The sequence below is a fragment of the Trichogramma pretiosum genome, unplaced genomic scaffold, assembly GCF_000599845.2.
Source record: "Trichogramma pretiosum strain Unisexual culture from Peru unplaced genomic scaffold, Tpre_2.0 scaffold12, whole genome shotgun sequence".
Classification (NCBI taxonomy): domain Eukaryota; kingdom Metazoa; phylum Arthropoda; class Insecta; order Hymenoptera; family Trichogrammatidae; genus Trichogramma; species Trichogramma pretiosum.
Window position 1 is genome coordinate 457,100 of NW_019641690.1, and position 13,906 is coordinate 471,005.

The 13,906-nt window shown below is 31.3% G+C and overlaps 4 protein-coding genes across 8 annotated transcripts; 1 reads left to right on the top strand and 3 right to left on the bottom strand.

The window, feature by feature from the left end:
* Positions 1-2,000: 2,000 nt before the first annotated feature.
* LOC106649886 (lissencephaly-1 homolog) lies at positions 2,001-5,951 on the bottom strand. 3 transcript variants are annotated; one of them, XM_014367605.2, is made up of 5 exons: positions 5,600-5,951; positions 4,914-5,066; positions 4,312-4,465; positions 3,269-4,235; positions 2,001-3,174 (listed from the first exon to the last, which is right to left on the bottom strand). In XM_014367605.2, exons 2-5 carry the CDS (start codon positions 4,949-4,951, stop codon positions 3,101-3,103), a joined length of 1,233 nt encoding a protein of 410 aa, XP_014223091.1. In that variant the 5' UTR covers positions 4,952-5,066; positions 5,600-5,951; the 3' UTR covers positions 2,001-3,100. The 3 variants fall into 3 exon arrangements, with proteins under 3 accessions (XP_014223091.1, XP_014223095.1, XP_014223094.1); XM_014367609.2 differs by lacking the exon at positions 5,600-5,951 and adding an exon at positions 5,309-5,539; XM_014367608.2 differs by lacking the exon at positions 5,600-5,951 and adding an exon at positions 5,281-5,539.
* Positions 5,952-6,076: 125 nt separating this feature from the next.
* On the top strand, positions 6,077-8,324 carry LOC106649887 (snRNA-activating protein complex subunit 1). The gene is made up of 5 exons (XM_014367610.2): positions 6,077-6,797; positions 6,861-7,100; positions 7,174-7,471; positions 7,539-7,861; positions 8,068-8,324. The coding sequence occupies exons 2-5, from the start codon at positions 6,949-6,951 to the stop codon at positions 8,243-8,245; spliced, it is 951 nt and encodes a 316-aa protein (XP_014223096.1). The 5' UTR covers positions 6,077-6,797; positions 6,861-6,948; the 3' UTR covers positions 8,246-8,324.
* Positions 8,325-8,384: 60 nt separating this feature from the next.
* On the bottom strand, positions 8,385-9,813 carry LOC106649728 (the record flags this gene model as incomplete). The annotated part of the gene is made up of 5 exons (XM_023461805.1): positions 8,385-8,669; positions 8,758-8,924; positions 8,989-9,106; positions 9,186-9,310; positions 9,385-9,813. Coding segments are annotated over 5 exons (1,065 nt in total), but the record flags the coding sequence as incomplete, so codon positions are not given.
* A 984-nt stretch (positions 9,814-10,797) lies between these two features.
* Positions 10,798-13,860, bottom strand: LOC106649768 (serine/threonine-protein kinase Chk2-like). Of its 3 annotated transcripts, none has more exons than XM_014367370.1 (7): positions 13,773-13,860; positions 13,181-13,415; positions 12,581-12,859; positions 12,228-12,490; positions 11,933-12,136; positions 11,531-11,869; positions 10,798-11,455 (listed from the first exon to the last, which is right to left on the bottom strand). In XM_014367370.1, exons 2-7 carry the CDS (start codon positions 13,341-13,343, stop codon positions 11,249-11,251), a joined length of 1,455 nt encoding a protein of 484 aa, XP_014222856.1. In that variant the 5' UTR covers positions 13,344-13,415; positions 13,773-13,860; the 3' UTR covers positions 10,798-11,248. The 3 variants fall into 3 exon arrangements, with proteins under 3 accessions (XP_014222856.1, XP_014222857.1, XP_014222855.1); XM_014367371.2 differs by lacking the exon at positions 13,773-13,860 and adding an exon at positions 13,636-13,766; XM_014367369.2 differs by lacking the exon at positions 13,773-13,860 and having other exon boundaries at positions 13,181-13,766.
* Between the last annotated feature and the right edge of the window lie 46 nt (positions 13,861-13,906).

Below are 13,906 nucleotides of genomic sequence, written 5' to 3' on the forward strand. Positions count from 1 at the left end.
CATTGTCATCTTGTGAACTGTTGCTACATCCTTGAAAAACACACTTAGCCCTTGACCTCGGCATTTTAACACAGAACTAATGCACTGATAAACAATTGTTACACACAAATGCACTGATCACTCGCAAAAACTAATCACAGACTTTAAACTAATAAAAGAAAGTTAAACTGCACTGATATCGTTTATTCTCTGCGAACAAGACGTTTAAACGATGCGACATGCGAACGACACAGGACTAGTCGTGTGCAAACACATCGACAGTTTAAAGCCTTTTAAGATCGTCAATGTTATGATGCAGGCAGTGTGCGAATTTTTCGCGCGCGAAAACGCACGCACCCGCTCGCCGGCTCTCGCACGATACACGTTTCCACGAAACGAATCGATGTTGTTTCTTGCACATCGGTGTTGATCTATATTCATTAAATATAGATCTTTGATACTCATCGAGTTTAATCGATGCGAGATGTAATTTTAAGTATGAATAAAAATGATAATATTAAATAAAATAAGTATTGCAATTATATTCAATAAGTTAAAAACAGTTGGTAAATATATATATATCTTACAAAAAACATCTTATTAAAAAGAGAATAATTTTACATACCAAAATATGTACGTCGTAGGTCGAGATAAGTATAAAATAATTTTTTATAGTAAAAATGTATTTTATTTTCATGAAATTGTCTGCGGCAATCATATATCCACAGTTCACGACCATGCATAATTCAAATAAGAAATTTGAGTTGTCAGTGGTAACATGGCCGTTTGGCCGAGTGGCTAGCCCGCTCGACTTCCGCGCAGAGGCCTCGGGTTCAAATCCCGGCATCGGAAAAAAATTTTTTTTCTTTAATTACCGACATCCGCCTGTGGCGCCATCCATCTTGTGGGTTCAGTACTCACAAGTCGGGTTCGAAAATTGTCCTCACCAGACTATAGGGAAACGGACTTCTATATGTAGTATCTATCTTCTTTGCTAAAAGCTACGATCCGTAAGTACGGACGCCCGTTTTTCACGGCTTCACCTCTCATACTTAACGCGCTTAAAGAAGTTTCACTTCAAAAAAGAATAAAAAAAAATAAAATATCAAGGTTTAGGTGTCCCCTGAAGAATTTTCTACATTATTCTCAATATTATGATATTTTATGCTTACTGAGTGAAATAAAAGTTATACGGTTATTAAAATTTATTATTCGGAGTATATGCAATTTTAAAAATAATTTTTCAAACCTATTTTTTTTCTTTCTCATTTACCCTTCTTGCGAAGGCCTGCAGAAGCTATTTACAAATTAAAACCTCTTTTTTAAAAAGTTTCTAATGCAAAGAAATTTCATAATATCATCTTGAAAAACACCGAGGACAAAATAAAATTTATTATAATTTTTGAACGTTAATATTTTACTAAAACATAAAAATAATTAGGTCAAAGTTAAAATTCTTTTTCAATATTTGAGCTCTGACAAGTAATTGAGAATTGAAGTATCTATACACTTGGTAATAGCCATGATAAAGTTAGTCCACAAATCAAATTTTTTATCGTTTTTTGAAAATTTTACTAAATATTTCTTCAAAAGGCCCTAGGTGATTTTCATTTTAAGCGTTCAGTAGATCCTTTAAAAAACGATTAAACGTTTTTTTTAGCTGGTTTTGTAATCTCTTTGAAGGTCCAAAAATTATATTTACCCTACATGATAATTTTAACATTTATAAATGGTATATTACAAGCTTGGATTTTTTTTAACTCTGAAAAATTAATAAAGTCCCAGGGCATGTGCAATTAACGACCGAGTTAACGAAGCAGAGACTGATTAGCACATGCCTTGGGACTTTACTGTTTTACGCGACCTATGTCAGTAATACATTACTTTTCAGGAAAAAAAATAGGATGTGTTTGTGCACTATGATAATTACTATTTTTCTGTGCACTTACAATAAAAACTTCGGAACACTTCGTTAGCATGATTGTAAAATATATTTAAATTATATTTTTATTATAATACATTCATGTATTCAACGTAAATATTTTAAATATTACACAATTCAAGCAAGTACTGTAATCAATATATTCTTTTTTTGTAGATATTCAATAAAATTTTTAAAATTGCACTTATCGTAAGATAGATTAAAATAATTCCTTGTTTACAGAAATTAAATAATATAACCTAAGTTAATAAATTACATGGGGATACCAGTTTTTTTTTATAAAAATCATAAAAAAATCATGATAGTTCACTATATTTTTTATTAATGCTTTGTGATTTCAAATAAATCATTTTAAAGACTCAAAATGTACAATAACAAATATTGCATAAAAAGAAAGTATAGAATTTTGCACTCAAAACTAATCCAACTTCTAGCATTCAGTTCACAACATTGATAAAAATTATAATATTTTATTCAATTTATGAACTTTTGGAGCATCTTTTATTTTGATTACATAACTTTGCATCAAGACTGTAAGTCAATGAAGTAATAGAAGTAATGAGAAGCCAATAATTACATTGATCATTACTAAAAAAAATAATTTACAATATGTTCCTCAACAAAGAACAGTTGATGGATCACATGCAAAAAAGTGAATAGCTATGTTAGAAAGATTGTTGGTAACTGCAGCAAAAATTTTGTGTATGAAAATGATAATCAAGGTTACCAAAATCCACATTTTTACTAATTAAAATTCTGATTTTTTTTAAAGATATTCTCTATTCAAATTATTTTGAAAGATCCTGCGTAGTCGTTTAATATTAATATGATAGACAATAAAAATTTCTTAGATTCCGACGTAATGAAATTGCATTATATGAACCATAAAGCATAGAATTCGCGTGTTTAATATCAATGAAAATAGTGATTTAAAAAACTTCTTAGTTAACGAATCATATCAATCAATAAAAATGTTAACTTTAGCACCCTCTCAAAACATAGATTTCACTGTATATATAACGCAGGTTCTTTTATGTGGCTGGAGCACTATGCTTTTATATTGAACCTTTATATATCATAATGGGCAAAGCAATCGTTCAGTGCTGCAGGTGAATAGCTATTTAGCTTATAAGCTCATAACATTTAGAGGTAGAAATAATGCCGACAAATATCAACTGACTAGCGACATTCCCATATCTTGGCAGTTTGATCAACGCTACCTGTGACAACATAAGGATGACTCCTATGGAAATCTGAAAGAAAAAGTGTCAAAAATCAATAACTATATAACTTTATTAAAAATTATCACTAATCATTTTCTGATGTGTAAGGAACAAGTGAACTAACCAAGTGAAGTGCAGAAGTGAGCGTGAGCTTCGAGAGTTTTCATATTACGTTTGTTGCGTATGTCCCAAACACGAAGCGTTTTATCGTCAGAAGCGCTAACGACAAACTTTCCACTTGGATGAAAAACTACGCCCCGTATCCAATTGTCATGTCCAATGAAGGCAAACAGACAAATACCATTTACAGTATCCCAAATACGAATTGTTTTATCGCGAGAACCAGAAGCAAGAAAAGGGCCTTCGTGAGCAACTTTATTATCAGCTCCAGCTGCCGAATTAAGAGATCCACGGGCACTATCAGGTGCCCAAGCTAAGCACTCAACTACATGCTCATGACCACGTAATTCAAGCTTGGATTCTTTGTTTGATAGTTGCCATATACGCAGAGATTGGTCATTTGAGCAACTAGCAATGAATTCACCGCAAGGGCTAACACGTACCATGCGCACCCACTCTCTATGACCAGTCAATGTTTTAACGCAGTAACCCGTGGCAATTTCCCAAAGTTTTATAGTTTTATCTCGTGAAGCACTTATAAGCAGGTCACCCTGAGGAACAAATGCTACTGAGCTTACATTATGATCATGACCATGCATTGTTTTAATACATGAAAACGACTGGCTAAAATCCCACAGTTTTATTGACAAGTCAGAACTACAGCTGGCAAGAAGTTTGCCACTTGCGTCAAAGCCAATATCTTGCACACTATCTGTATGGCCTTTTAGTGTACGTTCAAATTCTCCACTTTCAAAATCCCAAACCTTGATACTAGCATCCTCACTAGCAGACACCACTAGGCTAAACACTGGATGAAATATAACTCGATTAATACTAGCTCGATGGCCGGTTAAACAAAATTTTTCTGGTGGCCTTGGAATCCATTCTGATGGTGAACGCTTTCCACGCGTGGGTGCACCTTCAATAAATTCTTTTTCTGCTTCAGACAATTTTGATTCCAATTCCATCACCTTAGCAGGAAAATAAAGTTTTACTTCAGTACTATGGATTTTGGTAAAAAATGATAAAAATAATGTTTAACTATACCTTTTTTTGTAATCGAATAACAGAAGTCCATTTTTTTTCTAGCAAGCCACTATATTTACGCTCTACTTCCCCAGGCATATCAGCCTCTTTTTTAAATGATTCTAATGCATCCTGGTATCCATTTGCACTTAAGTAGTCTGCAATAGCTTTGTTTCTAAAAAAATTGATTTATCAAAATTAATTATAGAAATATAACTTTTATTTTGCTAACTTATGTAATTTTGAAGAGAAAATATTGTATTAATAATGTAATATAAAGTAATTCAACAAATAAAAAAAACATAATTTGGAATGAAGTGTAAAATAATTAGGCAAGTTTTAAAATAAACCATTTTAATAAAATACAGTAAGATTGTAAAATTAACTTTATCAAAAAATATCAAATTTGGTACATTTTATGAACACTTAGCGAACATTAATTCTGTCAGGTGGAATGCCAGAATTTCTTTTGCTTATATACATTTCACCACTCTATTCTATCTAACAGAATTGATGTTCACTTAGGGAACATTTCAAGATCTACTTCAAAATAATTAAACATAATCAAAATTTTTAGCACATAATAAGGTTATGAAATCTGATATCAGCATTTTAATACTTACAACTCCTCCCTCTGACGTTGAGACAGCACCATTTTCATGATCTTTAATTTTGCCTTAGAATGAGCTCAAAAGTTCAAATAGAAACTGTGGAGAGAATCAACAATTCACCTGCAAGGTTTTCTTACTGAGCATTAGATGGCCATTGATGTTTAGCTACAAAAAAAAACATTTATCAGAGAGTGTTTAATGAGCAGTTCTAAGTGACAATTTAACAGCACAAAAACGACGACGATTTGTTCAATATTCGGTGATGGGTAACCGACTGAATAATCTAATGGAAATGCTCAAAGTAGATGTTTTAATTTTGGAAAATATTCAGAGTAAATAAATATGTCGAGCTTTACCAGCAGACGTCACGGTAACTCACCGCAGACATTGATTGTTTTTAAACGCACCCATACACATGTGCAATGAAGGTGCAAAAAAATCAAGCCATCACCGACGATCAATCGTGCTGGTTAATGGTATTTCAAAAAGGCGTCACAGAGATTTCATTGAGAAATTGGCGAAATGTATGTTTCGTAGGGAGACAGCATCATTGATCGAGTAAAGAGGAGTTCGCACGACAGCTGATTCGAACAAAAGATAGCTCTCATTGCCAATGTCTTTATGACTCGGCCATTTTGCTAAGAGCATTTCCTATATCAGTATCGTAGAATTTGCGTAATAGATAGCCGACTACTCACGTCCAGCTGTCGTCGCTATTGTTGCGACTGCCGTTGTCAACGGGAATAAGCCTCGACGCGGGCTGCCAGACCAAGCCAGGCGCCCGCGGCGCGCTCCTACTGCTACCGCTCGACGTCCGACGCTCGTCCTGCAAGTGGTAGGCCTATCGCTAACACCACCTTCGTACGCCACCAGTAGCCCAAAAGCTTGAATGACAAAAACCTACTGGATGTGTCAATGCGACGATGTTTGGCGTTACTTGTAAATACAAAACAGACGTTCTCGGTAATTACATATCATGCATAATGTAAGCTCACTCGATTCAAGGCAATTACACGAAATTCACGGATAATAAATGCACTGTGCACACGACTACATCAGCAAACTTTCTACGTCATATTGTCGGTGGCGTCGCTGCTGTACCTTATTACTACAACGTTATATATATATATATCAGTCTACAACATAGATGATATACATGCTATATGAATACCTGCGCTTGAAGATTCTCTTCATTACATCAGTATGTTACACACCATGCTGCACATAGATTTTCTAAGCGCGCTTCGCTTTCTTATAGGCGTGTGGGGTGAAATGTACAAATAAAAAAATGAAATTTCTTGAAAAAAATTCTGATGTTTGAATTTTGCAATTTAATGTGTTTTTGCGATACTGTTCTGCTCGATAAAGCGTCATATATTTTACTGTGAAAAGTCTATTTTGAACGGCCGACCAAATTGAAAAATACGTTACATTGAAAACGATTTTAAATGATTTTCTTTTAGGCCAATGACGATGTTTATCATATAATTTAAAATTTAAAAAAAAATTCCATTGCAATTACACTCGATCCTTTTTCGACTATCTCTTTTGACTGAGGATTCAGTATTAATCTACAATGTTTTGCCAAAAGAAAATCGGGGCAAGTTTTCAATTGTAGAATTTTTAATTAGAACGCAGTAAAATTCCTTAATATTCGAAAAAGTTGCAGGTTCTTCTCAAGTACAAAATAAAGACAGATATTCAAATCAATAGCTCGATAAACTTGTGATCTAATTCGTAGTGAAGGGACAATTTTGTATTCTGTGAACGTGAAAAGTGCGTTTCTGTATAATTATTTCAATAAGTAGGTATATAACAAAATTACTTTCAAGTACCTAATTCTTTTACCTAAAGTGTCCACGAAAAATATTAAAAAACTTTATTTTGGTACAAGAAGTATGATAATTATTATCGTAAAACCTAACCTGAACTATATGTACTAATATTTAATATCAACAGTTCGTTTTCAATAGATAGATTAGTGCTATTAGCATTTTCAAGTGACCTTTCACCAGATCTATAAGTTTGTGTTGATTAATTTAATAAGATGACTTCAAGTTCAACTGACATCACATACACAGCAAGTGGTTTTTATGATGATTGTATTTTACTCTTAGATTCATTCAAAAACAAAGAAAGTATTAGATACGATGAGTTTTGTAAAACATGGTGCGAATTAAAGTTCTCATTGATTTTCCTGTAAGTCATTATTATTATTAAATTTAATTATGTTTAGAATTATAACTCTAGTGATGAATTTTTCAATTTGCAGAGGTCGAAGATCTTATGCTGACATGTTGGAATTTTGTGAAGAAGTGTTAATCATAGCTAAACACTTTATTACTTCTTCTTCAGATCTTCCTACTCAACTGAGTGGGCTTTATCTGTTGTACAGTTTATATTATAAAATACCAATTGAAAATATAAAAATTCGTGTAACTTACAATGAATGGCAACAATTTTTAGATCTTCATGAAGAAATAAAGGATAAACAGTTACATGATGCCAGCTTTATTTTTGTAAAATTAATAGTTGATGATGCATATTATTTCTGCATTTTTTCCAATGAGGTATTTAATTTTCTTTTAGATCTTTTATTAAGTATTTCTTTTTATAAATATCATAAAATTATTTTAGTACGGTCTAGAACGGTGCTTCATTAAATCTTACACAGAGTATGCTAATAACAATCCATTTTCAAATTTAAATAACATGATAAATGAAATTGAAAATGGAGAATTTTCAAAGATACAACAACTCAGTGAATTGTATAATAAAAACAAAGTCAAACTATCTAATGTGCTTTCATTGAAAAAATTGCAACTATTTGATAAAAATTTGGTGCATGAAGTAATAAATGAAGTTGAACAATTACAAGATAAAAGACAAGAATTTACTGGAACTAAGAGTAAAAAAAAATTGCGAGATCTTGCATTTGATAATAAATTAGAAAAGTCAAAGTAAGTTGAATTTACTAAATACACCTGAAGCTATAGGAACAAAAACTAGAACTTTCATGAAATTGTACAAATAGAAGCGTTTCTATAAGTTTATAAATAGTTTGCCAACTTTTTCCACAATTTCTCATGAGTTGTAGTTTTTGCATCAAGCATCTAATAGAATACATTCAACATTGATTTTTTTTAATTGTTATATAAAAATTTAGGTATACCGATGATAAAATTAGAGCAAAATTGGGTCATGGTTTTGATACAGATTCATCTGATGATGAAAATGTAAGTCTGCAATCTGTGCTAGAGGAGACTGAAAATGGAAGAAATAAAACTAATTTTGACATTAAAAATATTCTTAATGATGATCGAAGTGAAGAATCTGATACTTGAAGACTGACTGTATTATATTTCATAATTTCATTATTTTTGTAATAAAATATTCCAATAAGATTTTAGCTTTAAACAATTTCATGAAACTAGATTTATTTACTTAATTCTTAACAAGTAATTGATACTAAATATTTTCAACGTGAAAATTAGATAAATTTATCAACTATGAAAAATGTAAAAAAATATTTAGTGAAATTTTTAATAAACATTCAATTGATTGCTATTGTCAAATCCAGCGCTATGTCCAGCATTTCTTACTATGAAACTTGTTCCATCATAATGCATTCGCCTTTCTCCTCTCCTAACAAATAAATGTGAAGTTTGACCCAAAGAAGCTGTACAATGTAGAAATGGAGTGGTTAATGATGCTGTTCCATTACTTGGTGATGTTCGCAACTGATATTTGTTACTGTTACGGGCAATTCTGTAAAAATCAAGTTTTACCTTCGTAAGTAAAAAAATTTGGAATTTTGTTATACATTTATGCTAACTTTATTTCAAAGTATGATTACCTGACTAGTCCATCAGGAGTTTGTGAAATTCGAACATTATTGATTATCCAATTTTCAATACCCTCATTAGTTTGCCAGTACTGAGAATTAGATAAGACTTGTGCAGCCTGTTGATAATAAGCTGGTCCATGTCTTGATTCAGCATAAAATATTGGCAAGGAGAAGTCCTTCATAATACAAAGTTTGAATTTTGTAAACATTGGTGATTTTATATTAGATAAATTTACTTACGTCTCTCATGTCAGAAAATGTATCTGTTGTTGTTCTTGTACCAGCAGCATCAACCAAGTAAACTAGTGCACATTGCTCTGATGAGAAGCTCACACCTTTATACCACATTTTGGCATATCTATTAAAAATAATATTAATTGAAAATTAGAAGTCAAGTTGAATGAAAGTATATTTTATAAAATAGTATAATAACAAACTTGTCATTTCCATGAAAGTCATGAGCCAGAATCTCAACCCTTGAACCATATTGGTATATGCGGCCATTTGGATGAAGGAGAGCAGAAGCAGTACCAGAACCACTCAAGGCCAAAACAATATTGTTCTGTGAATGTTAAGAAATGTTAAAAACATATAAGAATAGAAAAAAGGCCCTACTCTGACGTATTTATGTTTTACCTTCCAATTAATGAGACGTACGGCACGATCGACGGTGAGGTCGACGCGAATTTTGTTCCGGAGCCGGAGTGATATAGTCCCATGAGGTGTTGCAAGTAAGCCGGCCTCGGCGTCAGACCAATTGTCCAAGCCAGAAAAAAATTGGGACTCTTTCGAGATTAAGGCTTTGCGTCGCCATTGCGAGCCCAAGTGCGATTCGATGCCGTAGGCGGAATTTTCTTCTAGCTGTTTGCCGAGCTCTGGATAAGCCTGGGGCGCGATGTGTTGCTGTTGATCTTCGGGACATGTTAACGTTGTATAGAGAGAGCGAGGTCGCGCATTTAATACGGACTGCTTGCTCTTGACTTTGTTGTGACGCTGATTGTATTTATGTCTCACGGAGAGCACTGCCGCATTAGCGGCTCCCTCACTCGGACGATCCACGTCTGATTTTAATTTTACCGGTCAAGATCGATTCACCACCCGCAATTGATTGATAAGTTACCCGTATTTTACGAACGTTGCACAATTCTATGATGCTTGCAGCTCGATATTTTTCTTTTTCACATGAGATTCAATGGGTTGCCTTAGAGATATTAATAAACAAAAGAATAACGTACTTTATTTATTACTTGAACGATTGCCTCTATCAAGAAGAAATGTACAACAATGAATTCAACAAACTATATAAGTACTATATAATTCATTCGTTTGCTAAAAAAAATATCATTATTAAAATTTTTACAACAAGAATATTGAAAAACATTTTCCAACAATTTTTTTTAAATATGCTTAAAATTTTGGATTTTTTTTCATAAAAAAATTTTTACAAATGTATAACATGATTGTCTATATATAGGTTTAAACATATACACTAAAAAGAAGCAAATCCTGCTGCATAACTTGAATTTATTCCCTTTGAATTCAATTGAATTCAATCAACAAATTTATTACTTTTGATGATCGTCATTAATTTTCTGATTGATACACAATTTTTGTAGCAACTTACTTTGTTCAAAATGACATTTTTGTTTTGGTAGTTTATAAAAACTATCTTAACTCTGATAATTGAGGCGAAAAAATGAATCTAAGTTTTGACAACTAGTCAATTGTGCTAATAATGATTTTCATTGAGTAATTCATGACAAAACACGTTTTCTAATCTAATAATTCTAAAAATACTAACACTAAAACTAAAATCTAAAATGAAGTTGTTCTACATTTTTTAATCACCAACAAATAAAAAGAGATAATTATGTTTTTTTTTAATATATGAAAATATATCTTTATTTATACATTTATCATATCAGTTAGATTAATTATAATAAAGTTTAGTTTGATATTTTTATACTCAAATGTATACATTTTTGATGTTTGAGTCTTCTTATGATTTGGTCATGGTTCAGGAATTTTTTATGAAATAAATTCACAAAATTACTTTATTTCAATTAGTTTATCAAAAAAGAAAAAAAGACAATTTCAATGTAATCATTAACATTAGGAAAATCAAGCAATAATGAATTTTAACTGGACTATAGAAATGAATTAATATAAATTCTAGGAATTTTCAAATAAAGCTAAATCTAATTGTTAATAATTAAGATTAATCAATGGTTTCATCATTTATGATCGATTGAATAACATTTAGTCTAACTATATAGCGTTTAATATATTTTTTTTTTTTTTTGAAGATTTCTAAAATAACATTATCAACATTATTAACGCATTAAATATAAATAATTAAAAGATAATTAGAAAAATTAGTTATTATGATTGGTGAACTAAGCATCTTGGATCTCAGTCTCTAATCAATTGTCAAATTATGAATACTGACTCTGCCTTATATGAATAGATAGTTTTAAAGTATCTGGAATGCTCATAGCATTTATTCTAATCGAGCTCTTTTTAGTTTTGTTGAGCTTGCTGCAATATTCTCATTTATTGGTCTTCTTGGTAAAGCATTTTCATTATTTGTAAAACCTAATAGCTTATTCACTTTATTCAACATCACATCATCATCCATCCAAGGATGTCTCAGAACTTCTTTGATGGTAATACGTTTTTTTGGGTCAACTGTCATCATTCGTTTGATCTGAAATAAAAATATAAGGAAATTATATTACACCTTATCTTTCATCTTTAAAGCAGTTACAAATTTGAGTCTTACAAGATCTTTGGCATTAGCTGATACATCAAAAAATTTAGAAAAATGAAACTTATAAAGTCCTTTGACTATTTGATCAGATAGAGTATTGGCTTTGTCATTGACCTTGAATGGAGTCAAACCACTCAAGCAACAATACAAAATCACACCCAAACTCCAAACATCAACTTGACTTGTATAAGAACCTCTGCCACCAGTTAATAAAATTTCTGGAGCAACATACATAGGAGTTCCACAAAAAGTCTTCATCATTGTTTGAGAATCCACAAACTTGGATAAACCAAAGTCAGAAACTTTCACTATGGTTTCTTCTTCATGGCTAGCCAGAAGAATGTTGTCAGGCTAAAATATAAAGAAATGAATGTATTGTTTAACATTGAAATAAGAATCAAAAAAATTAATTACCTTTAAATCTCTATGAGTTATACCATGCTCGTGCAAATAATTTACTGCCAAAACTACTTGATAAAAAATAAATTTGGAATTTTCTTCTGATAGCCCGTTAGCTTTTTTTATTCTCTCAAGCAACTCTCCACCTTCCATCAATTCTAATATGATATAAACCATAGAAGGACTATCAAAAAATTCTTCTACTTTTATAATGCATGGCTAAAATAAGAAAATAAAGTAATAATAAAATAATAATAGATGATTAAGTAATAAGATTTGTAATAATGAAGTTATCATTTTTTAAACATACATGTTTTAGACTTTTGCAGATAGCAACCTCATTCATAATGTGTTTTTCATCATTTAAAGGATTTTTGTGTCCTGTAATACTAATTCTTGCTTTGGATATCATTTTCATAGCATATTTTTTGCCTGCTAAACCAGATTTGGAAAAACATAACTTTACTTCTCCGCATGCCCCAGCCCCCAATGTTCTTGAGACTGCATATTTTCCCCTTAATTCTTCAGGTAAAAATGAATCATCATATCCACTAGTGCTCATATACACAAAAACTAAAAAATAAAAAACAATTTTTTAAATTACTCCAAAATACAGTGATAAAATTTTATAATTTTATAAAAATTTAAAAAAATAATAAGTACCATGGAAATGTTGCTTGGCAACAGCAATTAAATCATTATTTACGAGTACCACCCTGTTATTTTTTCCAACAAGATTATTATTGACAAATGTTCCATTTTGACTTTCATCATACAAATATACAACATCATCTTCAACGCCATTTGATGTACCACATTTTTCTCTATAGATTCTAAAGTGAGTCTTACTTATAACTTGTTCTTTTTTCATGGGGATTTTGTCCTTAATGCAAATATCACAGCTTTTTAATCGCCCAAAAGTATATTCATCTTTGGTCAGAACTGAAAAATAAATTTTATAAAATAAGACAGATTTTCTGTATATTTTTTAAGGCAGAATATGCAATATTAAAATGGACATTTTGTGAATATTAAATTCAAGATTAAGAATAAAATCTAATACATAATAGTAGGAACATGAATTTTGTTTTAGATAAATGTTAGTTTATTTATTGATAGGATAAAAGTAAATTTAACAACTGGATGTAGTAGCAGATTTTTTAATGAATAATTCATCTATCGCAAGTAAAGAACCAATCAAACATTGAAACAAGATAAAATTAATAATATTTATAGTTGTAATTTTATAATGAAATTTCATACCAACAGTATGCAGACTTATTTCTCCATGAGGACACAATCTACCCCAAACTTTAGGTTGAGTTTCCGTTGCTACGAGGGTATCTTGGGATTGTGTAAAACACTGAGAATCAGCATTTTGAGTGTCTGGTAAACTCAATGGTGTGTTGATTTCGTCAGTTTCCATGGTGTATCCAAAAAATTAATACCAGTGCTTCTTGATAACACGTTTGAACGTTATAAAATTTAACTAGAAAAACTAATGACAAAGATATTCAATGGATGCTTAAGAAAATTTCGATCGCGGTTGAAGGAGCTCTTCTATTATTAAAAACTTATTCGAACAAGAAATCACAATTTTTGTATAATTAAGACTGAAATATTTATGCGGTAGAAAAAGTAAAAAGGTTGAATAATACTTGATCTTAATGTTAACCGAACAATTTAACGATAATACAAACAACTACTTAAATCAGTACCATTATGATGTAAAACTACTGATTAAAATAACCCCGATGAAAAACGTAAGTTTTTCATTGCTACTAATTGTTCGTTGCGATTAATTCGTTAGACCGAGATTTATAGAGACAAGGTTAATACAAATCTTTTCGCATACCGCACAACAAACAGAAACATTAACCCGGGAATCAGTCAGGAGCGCGCGCCGGTCAATGGATTGGTGTAGTACTGTGTATCAATATAAGCCAACTGCGAAAACAAAAGTAAGTGAAAACTTTTTGATGATGGCTG